Source organism: Muscardinus avellanarius (genome assembly GCF_963383645.1).
Source record: "Muscardinus avellanarius genome assembly, chromosome: 16".
Classification (NCBI taxonomy): domain Eukaryota; kingdom Metazoa; phylum Chordata; class Mammalia; order Rodentia; family Gliridae; genus Muscardinus; species Muscardinus avellanarius.
Window position 1 is genome coordinate 59,196,460 of NC_137802.1, and position 21,829 is coordinate 59,218,288.

Sequence of the window (21,829 nt, forward strand, 5' to 3'; positions counted from 1 at the left end):
TTCAAACTAAAGAATAAAAAATAGGGTAGGGGGTATAGCTCGGAGGTCGAATGCCCCTGGGTTCTATCCCCAGACCCACAAAAAAACCCCAAAAAAACAAAGACATAGAAAAGGATAAGGGTGTGGCTCAGAGGTAGAATGCCCTGAATTCAATCTCCAGTCACACACACACACACACACACACATACACACACATGCACGCACGCAAGGTGACACAGTTCCAGGGATTAGAATGCAGACATCTTGGGAGGGGCTTTCTCAGTTGGAGACATCAAACTGCCAGCTGTCTTTTCAAGCCCTGGGGAATGGGTGTGAGGAGGAGAATACCAACTACTGAGGATACCAACAACTGTCTCAGCCTCTCAAGGACTAGGATACAGGGATGCTTTTTTTTTTTTTTTTTTTTTTTTAATTTTCAAACAGGAACTCACTCAGTTCCTGAGGACCAGGCTAAATTATTGTGTTTGGCCTTGAACTTGCAATTCTCCTGTCTCAGCCCCCCAAAGACTGGGATTATGCCTGGCTTCGTGTTTGCATCTGAATAGAGACAGAGCAGCAGACAGAGTTTAGAAGTTAAGCACATGGCCCACAATCCTAAAATAGCTCCACTCTGTCCCTTTAGGTTTGTCTATTCCTGCACTGCAGGAGGAGGTAGGCAGGGAGGTATTACTCTTTTTGCTTCTTAATCTTCAGTCCCTCCCATTTTATTTTGGGCAGTGTAAAATGCTACGCCTTCAGGGTTACTCCCTGAGGCATACGATCTAGAGTTAATCTCACTCCGTGCATCTCCATCCCCCACCCCAGCATCATATTTTTCCCCTCTAGAAGTTGAGTTTGGATCATTTATCATATTTTTATATCTATTCAATATGTTCCGCCTTTCTTCCATCTTGATCCCAGAGTATATAATAACTATTATAATAGCTGTATTCTCTTTACTAAGTCTGTCCTCTGTGTTCTGATTCGTCGCTAATTCTATCCTTGGTTGTAACACTGTGCTTTTTTTTTACCCATTATCCTTTCCCTCTGGTCTCCAAATTCACCCTTCATTGCCCGCTCTGTGATAACTGAGCTGAGCCCTGTAAGCATTTCTCCTTTGCAGTGGGCATGGTGGTGAACACTGTCAGTAGAGGGCGCCGGAGGGACACTCTGGGCAAGAGGGGCTGCTCTTCCTTGATGGGTGTGCTTCTGTTGGTTTCTTGCTCTTACTGCATGGTAGCCAGTGGGGTGTGGGAAGCATCCAGTGGTCCTTACCCACTCTGATCCCTCCCATCACTTTCAGCAGCTCTCCCCGGGCAGACCCTCAGTGAGTCGCACAGGCCCAGGGTGGTTGACGTCTGCAGCCTGGTGGGGATTCCTGCTTGCCAATCCGAGCTGCAGTACTTTGCCCATCCGCCTCCACCTGCTTGCACCCCCCCCCCAAGCTCTGGCGTGGGGCAACCCACAGAACTTCATTATCCAGTGGGATGCAATCTGACTCCTCCACGGGTGTCCAAGTTCCAGCCCCAGGATGTTCTTCAGAATATCTCTTCACCCATTTCCAGTTAGTCAGTCCTCTTTGGTGGTTCATCCTTCTGTTGGTGTGATGGTGCATGACTGTAACCACGGTACCTGGGAGGCTAAGACAGGAAGATCACAGACAGTTACCAATAGGAGACCTTGAAGTGGAAGAGTAATCTCCCATCTGTAATTTTCAAGGAGGAATTGAGCTGGGTATGATGGCACAGTCCTGTAATCCCAGGACTTGGGAGGCTGAGATAGGAGAAATGCAGATTTTAGGTCAGTCTGAGCAACTTAGCAAGGCCCTCTGCAAGTTGTGAGACCCTATTTCAAAATAAAAAAAATAAAATCGGGCTGCAGATGTAGATCAGATGTAGAATGCCTCTGGTTCAATCCCCGGGACCACAAAAAAAAAAAAAAAAAAGGAAAAATTGAAATATTTGCAGGGAGGCAAGTGTGTAGGCCCCTCTCTGAGATGGGATGAATGGAATAGGACCAAAGGTTTTTACCAAAAATGATAGGAAGTCAGGTGTGGTGGGCATGCTGATAATCCCAGTACTTGGGAGGCTGAGACAGGAGAATTGCAGGTTCAAGGTCAGCCTCAGCGACTTAGCAGGACTCCCACGACCTTCCTGCCTGTGTTCAGCACAGGAGTCAGGAACACAGAGCATGATGGGTACCAGCTTGTTGTGCGAATGGGCGGTTAATGGGTACGTTTTGGACTTGACCATTCTCTGTCGAGGGAGCCTGTCCCATGCACGGAGGGTGTTTGGCAGCGTCCCTGGTTCCTACCCACCGCCTTCCAGGAGCACATGCACCCAGGTGTGACAGCCAACAATGTCTTCAGACACCCTCCAGTTAACACTGGGGACAAAACGGCCTGGCTGAGACCCACGGCTCTCATGAACGAGTGTCGACTGCGGGATCCCCTTGCCACCTCAAGTCTAGCTCAGGAATGAGCTCGGCTAGTCCATCAGTGGACGCTGATGGGGAGACCAGCATGGTGCCCGACCTCTCTTGGCTCCTCAGAACAGGGAAATATTCTACTAGGTGCTTGTGAAGGACTGTTTTGTCCTTTGGTGACCAATTCCATCACAAGGACACAAGAGCAAGCTGGGTTACAAGTATGTGCCACCATGCCCAGCCATTTGTTGTTTATCTGAAATTCAAATCAAACTGGGCATCTTGAATTTACTGCTTTAGGTTTTTTATGCTAAGGCTGACAACCTCGTCTGGCAGTGATGACCCAGGAGTCTTCAGTGGGGAAGCAAACCTAAGGCTCCAGCCAATGTGTGAGTGACTAGGGACTGAACCCAGGGGTGTCCTGCCTCCAATCTATGCCCAGCCCTTTCTTTCTTTCTTTCTTTCTTTCTTTCTTTCTTTCTTTCTTTCTTTCTTTCTTTCTTTCTTTCCTCTCTCTCCTTCTTTCTCGGTGATACTTGGGATGGAGATATATGTTTGGGTTTTTTTTTTGTAGCACTAGGGATCAAACACAGGGGCATCCTACCTCTGAACTATAACTCTGGCACTTTTTTTTTCTTTGAAACAAGGTCTCAGTAGGTTACTGAAAGTCTCACTATTTGGTGAGGCTGTCCTTGACTGTGCAATCATCCTGTCTCAGCATCCCAAGTATAAGGATTGCAAGTGTGTGCTAGCATGCCCAGCTACTGCCCAGCTACTCCCAGCCTTTTTTTTTTTTTTTTTTTTTTTGTGGTACTGGGGTTCCTGGAAACCCTTCTACCTCTGGGCTACACTCCCAGACACCTATTTTTTATATATATATTTTTATTTGGAAACAGGATCTCTTAAGGTGGCAAGGCTGGCATCAAACCTGCACGATCCTCCTGTCTCTGCCTCTCAAGTGTGGGGATTACAAGCGTGTGCCACCACATCCAGCCTCCCAGCCCTTTTCATTCCTTTTCTTTTCTTTCTTTTTTCCTTTTTTTTTTTGGGGGGGGGGTGGGGAGCGTACTGGGGATGGAACCCAGGGGCATTATACCTCCAGGCTATACCTCCTAGTTTTTAGTCTTTTTATTTTTGAAACAGGGTCTCACTGAATTGCAAAGAGTCACGCTCAATAGCTGAGGCTGTCCACAAACTGCGATCCTCCTGTCTCAGCCTCCTGAATGCTGGGATTACAAGCACACGCCACTATGCCCGGCCTCCTTTTCATTCCTTATTTTGAAAAGGTGTCTTGTTAAGTTGCTGAGGCTGGACTCAAACCCCCAATCTTGCTGTCTCAGTCACCTACGTAGAAGGATTACAGATGTGTGTCACCATGCCTGCTAGTCAGTTTTATTAATTGTAATTAAATAATTAAAAATAATTAATTTGTGGGGATGGAACCCAGGGCCTTCACCCTTTAGCCTACACCCTCAACCTATTTTATTTTTTATTTGGAAACAGGATCTCACTAAGTTGCTGAGAGCCTCACTAAATGGCTGAAGCTGGCTAAGGACCTGGGATCCTCCTGTCTTAGTCTCCCAAGCACTAGAAGTACAAGCATTCACCACCACACCTGTCTTAGTTTTTTATTTATTGTGGTACTGGGCATTGAATCCAGAGGCATTCTAGCTCTGAGCTACACCTCAGTCCTATTTTATTTTTTATTTGGAAATAAGGTCTCAACAAATAGCTGAGGCTGGCCTCGAACCTGGAATCTCTTGTCTCAGCCTCCCAAGTCCTGGGATCACAGATGTGCACCATACCAGGCTGGCCTGTGGGTTTCCTGTCCCACACGGCCTCCGGCCTGGTCTCTATGGAAGCCCCACAGGCCCTGGGGCTGCTGATGAGACCCAGCCAGGCCTCTCTGTGTGCCAGAGACCAAGGAGTTCTGGAGTGCTGCTGCTGTTCTGTCTGCACATGGCCTCTCAGAGGATGAAGTTTCACAGATCTGTGAAGAGAAAATTCCAAATTTATTTATTTATTTATTTATTTTTCCCTTTTTATTGGTGCAATGTATTCATACATCATAATGGTACAAAGAAAATACTTTTGTAGACATACATGCACACATTGCCCAGTTAGCCCCTACCCAATTTCCACCCCGTTCCCTCCCCGTCCCTCCTTCCCATGCTTGCATAGTGGTTGATGTACTGGTATTGGGAAGAGGGTTTAAAATGTATTAATGTGTCAATACTGGGAAAGATGTCCAATCTTGAAATATATCTTCTTTACTAAGAAAGCCAGGGTTAGCTAACATGTCCTTGCATTCCTAAGAACAATTTAACACATTTTGGGGGAGAAGACGAAAGGTAAAAGCCTGTGTCTGGAGACAGAGATGCCTCCCCCTCAGGCCATAAATCTGGGCCTGTGTTTGGAGACAGAGATGTCTCCCCCTTTAGGCCATAAATTCGGCTGGAGAGATAACAAAAGCAGAGCCGGGGTTGGAGATAAGGTGTAACATGATCTCCAAAAATCAGAGGGACCTGCTGGACTTAGACAGGATAAAAACTCAGTAAACTGGAGTTCTTTGGCATTTTCATTCGAATTGCCCCCCTGTGCCCCGCTCCGGCACAGGGCTGTAACTATCTCTATCTTTTTAATAAACTTTAAATGTTCAGCAGCTGTCCAAGCAATGAATACTTATTCTTAGCTTAGGACAAGAATCCATGGTTTTTCTGTTTGTCTGTCTGTCTGTGTGATAGTGGGGGGGGGATTACTTCTCCACACACACACCACGCACATCCCCCCCCAACCTATTCCCTGCAACAGTTGACATCTAGTTTTATAGCAATTTATCCAATATTAATGATGATAATCTCACATAACAGTTTCATTTGTCTGATACCAAGCTTTTGATGACTTAAAGATAACATTTCAATATTTCTTTTTGCTTTCTTTCTTACCAGAGAATATTTTTTCCTTTTTTTTAGGTGAAACTATGATGCATTTATTTATTTATTTATTTTACAGAAAAAATCTATCCTGATATGGAATATGGACTCTAGGTACCCAAAACGATCTTGAAAAAGAACAAAGCTAGAAGATGTATATTTTCTGATTTCAAACCATATAAAGCTACAGTAATTGAAACAGTGTAGTACTGTTCTAAAGGCAGATATATAAACCATTGGAGTTAAATAAAGGCCTAGAGATAAATTCTTCCATATATTGTCAAGTTATTTTTGACAAGGTTTCCACGAACATTTGGTGGAGGAAATACTAATCTTTTAACTAAATACTGTTGAAAAATAATAATTACATGAAAAAGAATAAAAGTGGACCCTTACCTAACACCATATACAAATATTAACTCAAAATAGATAAAAGACCTAAATATACATCTTAAGACTATAAACTTTTAGAAGAAAATCTGGGTCATAAAACCTCACAACATTGAAATTGGCAGTGATTTCTTGGATATGATTTCAATGGCACAGGCAACAAAAGGGTATACAAACTCCCTAAAAAATAAAAAAAAAATTGTATATCCAAAGACAATGTAAACAGAGTTAAAAGTTACTGATAGAATGGGATAAAATATTTCCAAATGCTATATCTGAAGGTATATTAATATTCCAACTAGAAATCCTAAAAATTAGCAATAAAAGCAAACAATACAATTTAGAGATAGGTAAAAGACTAACATAAATAGTGAATCTCCAAAGAGAGTCAATCTTAGTTGTCAGTTGGATGGAAAATCTTGTTTCTCTGGTTCTGGTGTGTGTTACCTATTTCTTCTTTGTAGTTAATGTCTTTGAGTATTTTCCCTAGTGCTGGTTTTGAAGACATAAATTCCTTCAGTTCCTGTTTGTCATGGAAGCTTCTTATTTCTCCATCTAATTTGATAGAAAGTTTTGCTGGGTGGGAAATTTTTGGCTGGAAGTTGTTTTCTTTCAGAGTTTGGAATATGTTACTCCAAGCCCTTCTGGCTCTCATGACTTGGTTTGGGAAGTCTGGAGTGATTCTAATTGGTTTTCCTCTGAATGTCACTTGGCCCTTTGTTTTTGTTGCCTTTAAGATTCTCTGCTTGGCTTCCACATTGATCATTTTGACAATTATGTGGCGTGGGGATCCTCTTCTCCGATCCTGTCTAAAGGGAGTTCTATAAGTTTCCTGGACCTGTGTATCAAGTTCTTGCTCTATGTTTGGAAAATTTTCTGCTATTACTTCCTTGAAGAGATTGTTGATCCCTTTGGTTTCACCTCCTTTTCCCTCCTCTATTCCAATTATTCTTAGGTTAGCTCTCTTAAAATGGGCCCATATTTCTTCAATGTCAGATTCCTGCTGTCGGATTTTTTTTTTCTAAATTAGAAACTATGCATTCATTTTTTGAACGATCATCTTCTAAGAGCGAGATTCTATTCTCCATGTGTTCTAATCAGTTGTTTGTACTTTGAATTGAGGCCTTTACTTCATTAATTGCATTCTTTATCTCTTTTTGGCTCTCTCTGAATTCTTTTCAAAACACCTCTATTATTTCTACAGTTATATTCCTGATTTGATCTTCTAGAAATCTCTGAATTTCTTTTTATCAGGTTCTGATGTTGTGGGGTTGTGGGCATTCATTGCTCCATTGTTATTCCTCTTTCCCATGATTTTGGAAGTTTGTGCCTTCTCTGGTTTCTTCCCTTGGGTCACTACGACTTCACTTACGGTGCTCTAGATCTCGAGTCTGTGGTATCGGTCCCCACTACTCCTTTACTGGGTTGTATCGCAGAGTCTCAGACCCTGGGAGTCAATCGAGGCTGCTTTAGACCATGGGGGGTGCCAGGTTGGGCGTTCTCCTATGGTGTGATATCTCTGCCACTGCCACTCCCCCACTGGGTCAAGTCCCAGGGAGTACAGTACTGGGATTTCTCCTCTAGGGGCCACAATTTGACTCACTGTTGTTGAGTGCGCAGATGGAGCTGTTGTGGATTCGGTGAATTCGCTGCTGCTGCCGCTGGTGGCAATATGGCACTGCTGCTCTGCCCTCGGCCGTGAGGCTGGCGTATTTCTTTTCTGTTTTTGAGCTCCGCTCTGAGTCCCTGCAGGATGTGCTGAGCCCAGCCTCTGGGAGCTTTAGATGCTCCCTGCGCCGAGAATCTGCCGAATTCCTCCCGGCTGATCCGCAGCGGCTCACCTCGGCTCGCTGTCCACTGCTCCTCTCTGGAGCCTGGTGGGCTGTTGAGTGCATTGGTCTGGTGCTGTCCGGTGAGCTCGCCGCTGCTGCTGGCAGTAAGGAGCTGCTGCTGCGTCCTCGGGTGTGAGGCCAGCTTATCTCCTCTCTGGTTCTGAGCTCTGTTATGAGTTCCCCTCCTCTCTGGAGCCTGGTGCTGCAAGGGAAAATGGTGTCCGCTGCTTCGTGCTGCGGCTCCGCCTGCAGCACTGCGGTATGGTTTCTTTCTGGTGTCTTGTTTTTCCAGCCCTCTTTTTCTCTGTCCCTTGTAATTACATTTTTTGTTTCTCTGCTGATGGTGTTTTCTGGCTATGAAAGGCGCTGATTTTGTGGTAATAGAGATTAGTTGTTAGCCGGGCTCATAAGCCCCACTTTTCTCCGTCGCCATCTTACCGGAAGTCTCCCCCCAAGTTTATTTAATAAAACAGCCCTCGGGGCCCTGTGGCTGGGTTGCTGAGGTGACCAGGGAAGGCGAATTGGGTTGGGTGTGCTCACCGTGCAGGGACTGGACCAGCTGCAGCCCTCTTCCCACAATCTTGTGACACTCTCAGAAACATCTTTTTATTTATTTATTTGGCGCATTGTAATCATTCATCTTTGGGGGGTACAAGATGGTAGAGGCATACATGCACACATCGCTCATTTAGCCCTTCCCCAACTCCCCCCTCTCCTCCTCACATTTGGCTTCGTGATTGCCTTTGATAGGTGTGTGAATGTACATCATGTGAATTTGGGGATTTCCCTCTCCCCCTCATCACTCTTAGTACGGCGCCTTATTTGCTCATCTATGGTTTCTCCTTCTTTGTCTAGAGCTCCTCTTATGACCCATTTTCTCCCTAGCTTTCACACAGTAGGGAGAGCATCCAAATTTTTTTTAACGGTTTGTGACTGACTAATCTCACTTAGCATAATGTTCTCAGAAAATCTTAATCCTCGAGAGACTATTTCATTAGCAAGGAATAAATCTAAAAGTGGCAAGAAAACTACACGTTTCATTTTCCTATTAGACATCTTTGCTGAGGGTGACCGTCTTCTCGTCTTCTGGCCTTCAGTGCAGCAGAGAAAAGGAGAGGGAGGGCAGGGCTCAGGCCCCTGCGCTCGCTGCCCTGCTGTGTGCTCTGACGCTGCCCGCAGGACCTGGTCTGCAGGTCAGCATTTCAAAGGACTTGTGTTCAGGGCCTCTCTATCTTCTCATTTCTGGCAGAGGGGACAGAGAGAAGCCATGTATATGGTCAGCGCTGTGCACATCCAAAGGATAAGGACAACCAAGAATTTTTATTTTTATTTTTTTATGAAACAAGGTCTTAGTATGTTCCTGCGGCTGGTCTTGAACCTGTGGTCCTCCTGCCTCAGCCTCCCAACTACTGATATTACAGGTATGTCCCACCACGCCAAGCCTTCCTTTTAAAACTAATATCAAAAACTCACCATAAAGTACGGATAATTCACTACCTGCTTGGAATCATTAGCCCTGTGACCCACCATCCATCTCATCCCCTTTCTCACTCAATACCATCCCCACTGAGAAGCTGAAAAGCCGAGTCTCTGAGGGCTGAGACGTCTTGGTGGAGGGCACACACCTGGTTTAGAGGCAGCACCAGGGCGGGCTCCATGTCTCCCACAAAGCCAGGGCTCCTCACCCCTTGAGCCCTACGAGATGGGTTCTGAGGTGCCTAGGGCTCCCGCCTGAGGGAGCGGTCAGCTCACAACTGCTCAGTGCTGAGTGAGTTGGAACCAGCCAGGGGACCCGAGAGAACCCACTGAGCATGTGGCTGCCCTAAATCACACGTAGGCAATCAGATGGTGCCACTCCAAGAGAGGCCCATCTACACAATGTGCCAGGATTGGAATGGCCTAGGAAGATTTGGGAAAGCTCTGATTATTAATATATTTCAAAAGAAAATAATTGGTATATTTCAAAATAGTTGTGTCAAAATGGCGGCAGACATGGGTAAAGAAAGGACTTGGTTTCTGCCTAAAACAGGCAGCTATTCCAATGTAAATCAACCTAGCTCAAAGTAATTAACAAGTCAATAGAGGAGAGCAAGGGCTTCCTCTTTCTACAGACAGATCTACAAGATGATCTAGGGAGGATGGGGCAGGATTTGACCTTGCCCTTCATGAAAGGAGACACCTCACCACACCTTGCTAGGGGAGGTACCTTACAGGGTTAAGGGGAGGTACCTTACAGGGACGTTCACTACGTCAGAGTCACGCAAACAAGATGGAGGTCATGTGTATAAAAGGCCGAGTTCACGTGTAAGCCCTTTGGTGTACTCATTTTGAGTCACCCCCTCATGCCATTTTGGCATGGGGCTGTATTTCTATTTTCTGTATTTCTACCTTTCTAATAAACTTCTTTAAATCTTCAGCAATGGTCCAAGCTATGCATATTTATTCTTAGCTTAGGATAAGAATCCACGGTTTTTTCTTCTGTTTGGGGTCGTTTCGGGTTTGTTAGGGGTTGGGGGAAGTGTGTCCGGGACCCTAGCAGGGGTTCCCGGGGAACGGCTTCCCCAAACCATAGTCTCCCAATCCGTAACACACAAGATGATTCTGAGCTGGATCAAATGAAAACCAACAGACACAGAAAGGAGACTGCCAGAGCTCCTTATCCAACTAGCAGCAGTAACTGCTGACAGATGAAGACTACAGGTGCGCATCATTGAATTTTCTCCTGTGTAATGTCTACTGCACGTGATTAAAAACTCTCTCTCCCTCTCCCTCTCCCTCTCCCCCTTCCCCTCCCCCTTCCCCTCCCCCTCCCCCTCCCCCTCCCCCTCCCCTCCCCCTCCCCCTCCCCCTTTTCTCTCTTGCGCGCGCGCGCGCTCTCTCTCTCTCTCTCTCTCTCTCTCTCTCTCTCTCTCTCTCTCTCGACACACCATGCCAGGCTCTACCACTGAACTACACCCCCAGCCCTGTTTTTCTATCCTTAGTCTTATTTGTAAGCCCCAGGCAAAAACCTAGAAGCCCAAAGAAAAAGGCCTGTTCCCTTCTGTACAGACTCTGTGCGGTCCACACTGAGGTGGCCTTTCCAGCTGTAAAAAGGTCTCTGTTGGTCTCCTCAGATGCCCAGAGACCAGAGGCCTCAGGCAGAGGGTTGAGGGGCTGGCGACCTGCAGCAGGATCTGTGTGACCCTGTGGCCTCTGTCTATCTCCTCCCCCAAACCAAAGTCAGTGTTGCTCAGTGATTTAAAAACACTAGCCCTAATTTATTTATCTACTTAGAAACAGGATCTGCTAAGTTTCTGGAAGCCTGGCTAAGTTACTGAGGTTGGCCTCAGACCTCAGATCCTTCTGTCTCAGCCTCCCAAGTATTCGGGTTACAAGTATGCACCACCATGCCTAGCTTGTTACCATTATTTCTGAGTGTGCAAATGCTTTCTCATTCCAACCCTGTCACACAGCCTTGGCACAAAGGAAAGATAAATGGAATACGATCACAGAAAATGAGGGAACATTCCCGAGTGCTTGATCTGCAGTGCCTCCCTTAATCATCCTAACAGCCCTACAAAGGTGAGCGCCCTCATCACCTCCAACCAAGAGCCCAGGCAAGGTCACCAACTCGCCCAAGGTCACAGCAGCCTGAGTGGCAGGGCTGGGATTGGGCCAGAGCCCTGCACTGTGCTCCATGGAGGACTGCCTCCTCACTGTGCAGTGACTTCTCCCACGAGAGGGAGGAGGAGCCTGGGCTGAAGCCCAGGCTGAGCACGCTCATCCAGAAGAGGGCAGAAGGCGCATCTGCTCCTATGGCCACCCGGGATCGCAGCCCAGGAGCTTCTCCAGCCTCTGCTTGCCTGCCCCTCCTGCAGCTGACCTACCTGTGACCTTGACCTCGATGCTCCTGACCTTGGAGACACGCCCGGCTTGCCCTTTGCAGGTATAGTTGCCGCTGTGGTCCACCAGAGCCGTTACTGTGTAGACGGCCTCCTTGCCGTATCCCTTGGCCACGATCTCCTTGTCCTTCTGGATGAGGAGTTCAGGGTCCTCCGGGGCCCACGGCATCACTAGGATGGCGCATGTGATTTTCAGCTCATCGCCTTCCTTGATCAGGCCAGGGGGGCTGACGTGGACCGTGGGGACAGAGAAGACCTCTGCAAGACAGGAGGATGAGCGCTTGGCGGGGCTCACACCTGGCACCCTCTCTTCTGCCCCCTTTGCCGCTCCCCTCTACCCCGCTCGGCTTCTCCTCATTCCTGTTAAAGACGCGCCCTTAAGCCGGGCATGGTGGCACACACTTGTAATCCCCGCGCTTGGGAGTCTGAGACAGGAGGATCGCGCAGGTTCGAATCCAGCCTCAGCTACTTAGTGAGACCCTGTTTCCAAATAAAATATAAAATGGGTCTGGGAGTATAGCCCAAAGGTAGAAAGCCTCTGGGTTCCACCCCCAGTACCACCAAAAATAAATAAATAAATAAATAAATAAATAAATAAATAAATACACGACCTTGCCTCCCCATCCCTTGGCCTAGGCTGCCCACCGGTGCCTTTCCTCCTGGCTCATGTGTGGTCTTCTGCCTTCTTCTCTGTGACGCTCTTTCTCGAGCTTCTCAAAGGCCAGCACCTCCTCTAGGTGTTCTCTACAGCCTTAAGAATTAACTACAAGTGGGGCATGGGGGCCCATGCCTGTAATCCCAGTCCTAGGGAAGTTGAGACAGGAGGATTGCAGGTTCGAGGCCAGCCTCAGCCATGTAGTGAGACTCTCAGTAACCTAGCAAGAGCCTATTTCTAATAAGTGAATGAATGAATGCATTTTAAAAAGGATCGGGGTGTAGCTCTTAGGTAGTAAGAACCTGGGTTCAGCTGGGCGTGGTGGCGCACGCTTGTAATCCCCGCGCTTGGGAGGCTGAGACAGGAGGATGGCACAGGTTCAAAGCCAGCCTCAGCTATTTAGTGAGGCTCTCAGCAACTCAGTGAGACCCTGTTTCCAAGTAAAGTATAAAATAGGTCTGGGAGTGTAGCCCAGAGGTAGAAAGCCCCTGGGTTCCACCCCCAGTACCACACACATACACACACACACACACACACACACACATACACACACACACACACACACAAAAAAAAACCTGGGTTCAATAACCAGTACAAGTACCCCCCCAAAAAAAAATCCCCACTATAGGTATAAACTGAGTGTTCCCTCTGCCCACGATGGCTATTCTCATACCACTTAGGAACCTCAGCATTTCAGTATAAATATTCTGTAGCTTTCAAACGTGGCAACTATGTAGACTATATTCCTTCATGGGAATAAAGTATTTAAATCAACATATGTCAAAAAAGGGGCTTCTTGTATATTCCGTTTAATTTTTTGTGAGTGTGTGGCACTGGGGACTGGACCCAGGGACATTCTATCTCTGAACTATATTCCAAGTCCTATTTTATTTTTAAACAGCATCTTGCTAGATTGATGAGAAATTTACTACTTGCTGAGGCTGTCCTCAAACCTATGATCCTCTCGTCTCAGCCTTCGAAGTGCTGGGATTCCAGGAGTGCGCCGCCTGACAGGGCTTCCTTCTGCTTCGTTGATTTGTTTATTTTCAGTGCTAAGAATCAAGTCCAGGGCCTCTGGGCTAGATAAGTGCTCTACCACTAGGATATACCCTCAATTAATATTTTTTCGGTTTTAGTGAGGTTCAATATGTACCCTATTTTAAGCCGTGGCAGGTCAGAGGTGGCAGGCTGGATCCGGGGAGACTGGGAGGAAGAGGGTCCAGGCCCTCACCTCTGCCTCCCTCGTGGACTCACCTTGACCAAATGGGAGATGCATGAGGCGGCCTGAGAATGATCGTGGAGGAGATGGAGGAGGCAGAGAGGCCTGGGGTGTCCAGAACAGATAGGGCTCCAGGCCAGGAGCCAGGAGCCTTCAGGACCCGGGGCTCACAGAGCTGCCAGAGGAGGGAAGGGCCGGCGCCCAGGCAGCACCACTGTGACCTCGAGAGGAGCCCAGAGTAGGTTGCAAATATCCTTTTCTCTTGGACCTCCCTCTTACCTGCCCATGAGTGTGTGTGTGTGTGTGTGTGTGTGTGTGTGTGTGTGTGTGTGTTGCTTGGGGACCGAACCCAGAAGCATTCTACCTCTGAGTTACACCTCTGGTTTTATTTTATATTTGGAAGCAGAGTCTCACTTAGTTGCCTTACTAAGTTGCCCAGACTGGCTTAGAGCCTGTGATCCTCCTGTCTCAGCTTCCCAAGGGCTGGGATCACACATGGGCACCACCACCCCAGTTATATTGTTACATTTTAAGCAAGTTATAAATAGTGTATCTGATGGGTCTCCATTTTTTAGTAAAAAACAATCCCCCTGTTGGGTATGTGTATATGTGCGTGTATATAATCTACATGTAGGAAAAGTGTAAATAGCCACATGAGTTGTTTACTCTGATTAGTGGCAGAATGAATGGCTGTCATTTTACTCTTATATGCCATCTTTTCTGAAAATTCATCTGAAAGAAGATATTTTATAATTGGAGGACACACACACACACACACACACACACACCCACCCAAACCACACACCACACATACACACACACATACACATACACCCAAACCACACACCACACATACACACACACATATATACACACAAACCACACACACACACACACACACACACACACACACACACACACACACAGGCAGGTAAGAGGGAGGTCCAAGAGAAGGGGACATTTGCGACCCACTCTGGGCTCCTCTTGAGGTCACAGTGGTGCTGCCTGGGCGCCGGCCCTTCCCTCCTCTGGCAGCTCTGTGAGCCCCGGGTCCTGAGCGCTCCTGGCTCCTGGCCTGGAGCCCTATCTGTCCTGGACACCCCAGGCCTCTCTGCCTCCTCCTTCTCCTCCACGATCATTCTCAGGCCACCTCACTTGTCTCCCATTTGGTCAAGGTGAGTCCACGAGGGAGGCAGAGGCTGAGGGCCTGGCCGCCTCTTCCTCTCTGTCCCCCCAGATCCGGCCTCCTGCCTCTGACCTGCCATGGCTTGAAGTGGAAGCTTCCAAACTGCAGCTCCCTCATTGAAGATCTCGACCCAGTGAGTCATGGCCAGTATTTCAAATGAGAAAAGTGGAGTTCTATTCTGTTTTGTTTTGTGGTACTGAGGGTGGAACCCAGGGGCTTTTCTACCTCTGAGCTATACTTTCAGACCTATGTTATACTTTATATGGAAACAGGGCCTCACTAAGTTGCTGAGAGCCTCACTAAGTAGCTGAGGCTGGCTTCGAACCTGCGTGATCCTCCTGTCTCAGCCTCCCAAGAGCTGGGATTACAAGTATGCGCCACCGTACCCAGCTTCTATTCTGTTTCTAACTAGAAAACACCAAAACTCCATCATACATATGAAGGGTAAATATTGTTTTAAGAGATCTGTTTGGAAAATATACATGGGTTAGATAACTAAACATATTAGATAAGTAAATATATATCATATATATTACTTAAATTGTGCCCCAGAGTTAATAAGAACAGGTCTTAAGTCTTGAGAAGAGCAACCCAGGCCAGAAAGCCCAGTCCCCTTTCCCAATTCTGGGTGTTTCTCTCTCCACCACCCAGAAACCACAAAGAATAAGGAGCCGGTGTCTGACCTCTCACGGTGACCAGCCGACTCCTGGTGAACTCTGACGTCTCCATGTGTATCCCAATAAAGATCCTGGCTTGGCAGCGGAAAACTAGAGTACGTTCCTGCTCTGCAGTCAGGAAGTTGAGCGTCACAAAGTTGCTATCCCGAGAAGTCACATCTATTTTTTCCTTTACAATGTTTGTATCTGGTTCAAGTTTTTCAATTGTGAAATACATGGGGGCCTTCTCATCCGCGACAACGCAACTGACGGCCACCTCCTCGCCTTCTGACACCTCCTCCTTGTCCAGCATCACCAGGGGACTGGGTACTCCTTTGAGAAAGAGAAAGGTCAGTGAGGGCCAGTGTGGTCTGGTCACAGGAGCCTCCGGTGCTGTGGTCCACCCATCTGAGGGTTCTCCCTGCACCCTAAACACCCAGTGCTACCTCTCAGGAAATAACTGAGTATGCAAGTGCCCAGCACTGTGCCATGAATTCTGAAAACTATAAAATACGTTCAAGCAGAAGGATTGTAGGTTCAAGGACAGCCTCAGCAAGTAGTGAGACTCTCATCAACCTAGCAAGACCCTATTTCAAAATAAAAATAACATTGGTCTGGGACTAGAGCTGGGAAGTAGAAATCCCTTGGGTTCAATCCCCACTACCAAAAAAAAAAAAAAAAGCCTAGCAAGCCCAGCATAGTAGCACACACTGGAAATCATAGTATTTGGTAGGCTGAAGCAGGGAGGACAGCCTCACAAATTTAGCAAGACCCTCAGAAACTTAACAAGAACTTGTTTCAAAATAAAAAGTCAAAAAGAGCTGGGATATAGCTCAAAGATAGAATGCTCCTAGATTTAATCCCCAGTACCAGATAATAAATAATAATAACAATGATGATGATGGTGGTGGTGGTGGTGGTGATGTAAGGCTGCGGTGTAGCTCAGTGATATGGCACTTTCCTGACATGTACAAGGCCCTGATTCCTTCCCCAATCACACATACACATGAAAGAAAAAAAAATGGTCTGGCCTATACGAAACCAGAGCCATGCCTACATTTGCAGGTCAGGAGAATGCCAGGCAGATAAGTTAGAAGGACGCTGGACGGAGGGCGCCGGTGTTGCCAGGCATCTGATTACTCGTCTTGCCACTCTTGAGCAGCCCCACTGGCCTCCATCAAATTCAGAGACTCACCTTTCACGACCATCATGTAGTCCTTGCTGGTTTTCTTTTTGTTGTTCAGAAATACAGAGCATCGGTATATGCCCGAGTCATGGACCCGCGCCTGGGGAATACGAATGGTCTCTGTGTCCCGATTGGAGTAGATGCTGTAGATCATCTCGTCGTTCCTATAGAACAGCACCTTGCGCTGGGGCTTGACTTGCGAGGTAGTGCTGACGTCCATGATGCACTTCAGGGTCAGGTGCTGCCCGTTAGGCACCGTCCAGCCCGGCACGCTCTCCATCCAGATGTGATTGACGGTGGAAGCTAGAGCAAATGGAGGGGCACACACGCCCGTGACCGCCCTGCACAGTGTGGTGCCTGATGCCCACCTGGACCGAGCCCATCCTGCCGTGGGTGCTGCTCCAGTAGGAGGCGCAGGACAGCAAGCTGCCCTCTTATCACCAAGACCTGGGGCAACGTGTGGCCAATGAGGTGGGAGCAGCCTGTGAGCCACCACCTCAGGCCCGGAGGGAACATTAAGGTTTCAGCAGAGCCGGGGTGGAGACGCACACCTGGAGCCCCAGTGCTGGGAGCTGAGCGTGGACCCCAGGGGTTGATGGGAGTTTTAAGAATCATGGAAAATACACAAGGGAAACGGAAACGCAATGACTTACTGATGTCTTTCGCCTCAATGCTGACACCTGGAAGAGATAGAAGAAATGTTTATTTCAGAAGCTTCAATTCTTGGGAAGTTAAAGGGAAAAGAGAAAAATTTTAAATCTCACCGAGTAACAGTGTCAGCAGGGCTCCGAGCTGCATCCACGGCCACATCTTCATCCCACAGATTGTCCACCTGGGGCAGAAGATACGTCCCAGTCACCACACCCTGACACCCAGACTCAGGCTGGAGGCCAGCCTCATCTTGCCTCAGGAAACGACTAGATTTCCCCAGAGACCTTAAATGAAGTCAAGGGGGGGGGTGCGGGGGGCACAGGTGACATCTGCCATGCCCCTGTCTCGCCTGGGTTTGGGAATCCCTTTCTTGTGGGAGGGTAAAGGACTTAGCCAACCAGCCTTAGCAACGCAGTGAGGCCCTCCATGACTTAGCAAGACCCTGTTTCAAAATGAAAAATAAATAAAATAGGGCTGAAGGTGTGCCTCAGAAGTAGAAGGCCTCTGGGTTGAATCCTCAGTACCACAGACACACACACACATACACAATTTTGGCTTATTGTGGGATGATTAATCATTCACTGGGGCAAAATTTTCCACTGATTTCTTTGAATGGGCTTAACATTATTTACTGTGGATACATAAAATACAATTTTTTTTTGTCAGCATCAATAAGCCACCCCCTCCCCTGCATCCCTCATCTGTGCCCTGCGGCTCCCTGCAGCCTTAACCCCAAGACAAGACTCCTCCAGGGGCCTTACAAGCGAGGCCAGCAGCCGAGGGGGAGGGGAAGATTCCACAGAGGGACTCTGCCCCCCAGTTCTCCGCCTGCAATGAGATGGACTGCAGCCATCCTACACCCATGTTACACCTGATTTAACTAGGAAGGCCTCCAAGGAAGGGGAGAGTGGGCCAGCATCCAGCCCAAGACCACATTCTTCTCCCCACTGACCCCGGAGCCCCGGGAGCCCTGGGGATTGTTGGTCCCAAGCCCAACCCGGGCTCCTCAGCTGGGACCTGTGCTGCTCGCCGTGGCGTTTCTGCAGCAGCCCCAACAGCACCCCAGCTCCCACCAGAGAGGAAGGGAGCTCACTTTCCATGGTGCCGAGTCACCAGGAAGGCGCAAAGCAGGGATGGGCAGCTCAGGATGTTCCCTTCCCCTGGCCCCACCAACACATTCCCAGTGTACCTCTCGGAGTTGGCTGGACACCTGGGCACTCCAGGCTGAGCCCCAGAAGTGCAGGCCGAGGACGGAGGAGGAAGAGGGGCGGCCACCTGGAGGCGAGGCGAGCACAGCCCCTCTTAAAGGTGTGCGAGGTCCTGAGCTACCCCAGTCGCCTGGTGGTTACGTGCCTGTGAAAGGTGTCAGTGCATACCACCTGCGTGACTCCACACCCCTATCTCACATCGAGGCCAAGATGGGCCAGGAATGGTGGCCCGTGGCTGGAATCCAAACCCCAGTGCAAAAACATGAATAAATAAAGATCAACACAGGTTTTGCAATAGCGCTTTTACAACAGAAGGACCTAGGTCTTGTGACTGAGGCTGCTGCTAGAGAACATGGAGCGATGGGGGCATCCCTCAAAGTCCTCAGGGGTCCTCCCACGAAAAACATTCAAGCCTCGTGTGTGTGTGTGTGTGTGTGTGTGTGTGTGTGTGTGTGTGTTACTGGGGATTGAACGCAGGGGAATTCTACCTCTGAGTTACACCCCAGCCCTATTTTATTTTCATTTGGAAATAGGGTCTCCTGGGTTCATGAGCATCTCACGACTTGCTGAAGCTGTCCTTGAACCTGTGATCCTCCTGTCTCAGCCTCCCAAGTACTGGGATTGTGAGCGAGCACCACTGCGCCCAACAGAATTAACTGCATTAAAGCTGGAACCGTCTTTCATGCGTGTTCCTAGACCAAGATGCTTTGGCCTTAAGTGCCTGTTGAACAAAGATATGATTTTGAATCCTGGGGAGCTGTCTTCCAGTCCCCTGGCACAGTGCTGGGCACCTTGAACTGTAATATTTTCTCTAGTTAAGTCATCCCAAGACTAAGCCCAGGTAGCCAAGGACAAGCTTCTTGTTGTAACATGCAGTGTGATTTTTTTTTTTCTTTCTTTCTCCCTCAGCAACTTAACCCCTCAGCAACTGAGTGAGGACTTATTTCAAAATACATAACAAAATAGGGTCAAGGGTAGAGTTTGGAGAATGTCCTGAGTTCAATCCCAGTTAACACCACCACCACCAAAAAAAAGGACACTATTCTTTAGGATGGTGGAAATGACTACCATCCCACCCTCTCTAACCCACACAGTACTTCAGGATTACTTCAGCAGAGGCCCCAGGAGCCAGATCATCAAGATCTGGAAGGACTAGTCCTTCTCAGAATGTGAGGATCCTCATGGGAGAAAGCATGCCCCATCACGGTGGGCCTGTCTCCATGGAAACCAAACTCCTAGTTCTTATGGAACTGTCTTCCTCCTCTCTGATGCCTGCCTACAGTATGAAAACTGAGCATATATATATATATTCTCCATCACTTATTCATTGAAGAAATGACGGCTTCTCTTTATTTGTAAAGTATAAACAGGCTATTAAAATCTAAAAATGTATAAATGGAAATTCTTCTACTTTCCCTTTTTTATTTATTTAAATCTTAGCTTTTCTCAGGGATGAGGTTAAAGCCCAGGGCCTCGTGCACAGTAGACAAGTGCTCTGCCGCTGAGCGTCACCTCCAGCCCTCACTTCACATTTTCTTTTCTTTTTTTTTTTTTTTGGTGGTACTGGGGTTCCTGGAAGCCCTTCCACCTCTGGGCTACACTCCCAGAGCTCTTTTTACACGGCTGGCTTCGAACCTGCGCGATCCTCCTGTCTCTGCCTCCCAAGCGCGGGGATTACAAGCGTGCGCCACCATGCCCGGCCTTACTCCACATTTTCAAACTAAGAGATCGAGTGGCTTTTCTTTGGTATGTGGCTTTCTAATGTCATCCCCTCTCCTTCTTGTCCTTAGTGGGTTCCTGGATGGAGGGAGACAGGGCAGGTCCCCACACTTGCTTTGGCTCCTTGGTAACTCATCAAGACTGACCTAGACATCGCCAAGGATGGGGCCCTACCGCTCACACACTCTCGAGGTGGCCCAAGTTTCTCCTTGGATGTGTTCTCCACTGTTCTTGAATAAAACCTCTGTCTTTGTCTCTGGCGCGTGCTGAAATTCTCTTCACATGGAAGCCAAAGACCTTGAGGGTCTTGAGGTGAGTTTCCGTTTCCAAACCCATGAATAGAACTCTCTACGGAATTGTCCTGTTTTCTGGTGACATGAGGATCCCAGATTTGAGGCCAGCCTGGACAATTTATCAAGGCCCTGTCTCAAAGTAAGGTGGGGCCAGGTGTGCTGGTATATGCTTGTAATCCCAGAATTGGGAGGCTGAGACAGGCAGATCACAGGCTCGAGGGCAGCCTCAACAAGTAGCCAGACTCTCATCCACCTAGAGATACCCTGTTTCAAAATAAAAGAGGCCTGGGGTGTAGGTCAAAGGTAGAATGCCCCTGAGTTCACTTTATAATAACACACACACACACACACACACACACACACACACACCCCTAAGCCAAGCATGGTGGCATATGCTGTAATCCCAGTACTTTGGTACTTGGGAGGCTGATTCAGGAGGATCACAGCCTAAGCAATGTATAAAAACTCATACCAACCCAAGTATTAGGGTTGCTGAGAGTTAGGGTTAGAGTTAGAGTTAGGGTTAGACAGATCCTGTTTCAAAACAAAAGAATAGTGGGCTGTGGTGGCACATGATGGTAATCCTAGTACTTGGGAGGCTGACAAAGACACATCAGAGGTTTGAGGACAGCTTCAGCAAGTAATGAGACTCTCATCAACCTGGCAAGCCCATTTCAAAATGAAATTTAAAAAATAGGGTTGGGGGTATTGCTCAGTGGTAGAATGGCCCTGGATTCAATCCCTAGTACTACAAAAAATAAATACATAAAAGAATTTAAAATAGGCTGGGAGTGTACCTCACAGGTAGAATGCTCCTGGGTTAAATCCCCAGTACCAAACAATAGAAAGTAAAAATGGCTAGGGGTGGCTCAGTAGAACAGCATCCCTTAGTTCAGTTTCTAGTACCGCCAAAATAAACGAATATTCTTTTACATACCACTCTCCACTGGACCTGATTTCAGTAATGACAGACGAATCCTACTGAGTGTGTCGAGCACTTCTCATGGACTGTCTTATTTAATCCTATGAGCCAGATACTATTTTTACCCCCATTTCTTTTTATAACCAGAGACATGAAATGCTCAGATAGGTGAGTACAATCACCCAAGCTCCCACAACTAATCAAAGTGGTGAAGTCAGTCAGACACTTGGTGATTCCAGCCCTGAGCCCTGAACTCCACACACAGTTCAGGACTTCTTGAAATGTCCCAGAATAGAAAAATCATTGGGCTAGAATAAAGACAGAAGGGTCAAAGTGTGAAAAGCTGAAATGCAACTTGGTGAGACCCTACTTCAAAATAAAGAATTAAAAATAGGGCTGGGGGTGTAGGTTGAAGGTTGAATGCACCTGGGTTCCATCCCCAGCACTAAAAAAAAAAAAAAAAAGATTTTGTTTTATCAAAATAATCCCTTGTGTTGACTGTCATTCTTAGACCTTTGACTGCTTCACAAGCAGCACCTTAGCAAAGCCAGTGTTTAAATGTCTGAATTTTACAGCTGTTTAATGATTACTTTGTAACTTAGGCTAAATGAACAACTATAACTTTGCTATATTTGACACCCTGTATATCTGTGACAATAAATGTGTATATATCTGAGAGCTAAATATGCTGTGTA

The 21,829-nt window shown here is 47.4% G+C and overlaps 1 protein-coding gene across 1 annotated transcript in view; it reads right to left on the reverse strand.

Annotated features, from left to right (window-relative positions):
• PECAM1 (platelet and endothelial cell adhesion molecule 1) overlaps positions 1-21,829 on the reverse strand; it is a gene marked incomplete at both ends in the record, with an annotated part of 138,919 nt that overhangs the window by 16,194 nt on the left and 100,896 nt on the right. Inside the window, 6 exons of the mRNA XM_080714107.1 lie at positions 11,425-11,697; positions 15,183-15,488; positions 16,351-16,644; positions 16,710-16,837; positions 17,106-17,173; positions 18,182-18,267. Of these exons, the coding sequence (XP_080570233.1) occupies positions 11,425-11,697; positions 15,183-15,488; positions 16,351-16,644; positions 16,710-16,837; positions 17,106-17,173; positions 18,182-18,267 (1,155 nt within the window). The remainder of the gene's footprint in view (positions 1-11,424; positions 11,698-15,182; positions 15,489-16,350; positions 16,645-16,709; positions 16,838-17,105; positions 17,174-18,181; positions 18,268-21,829) is intronic.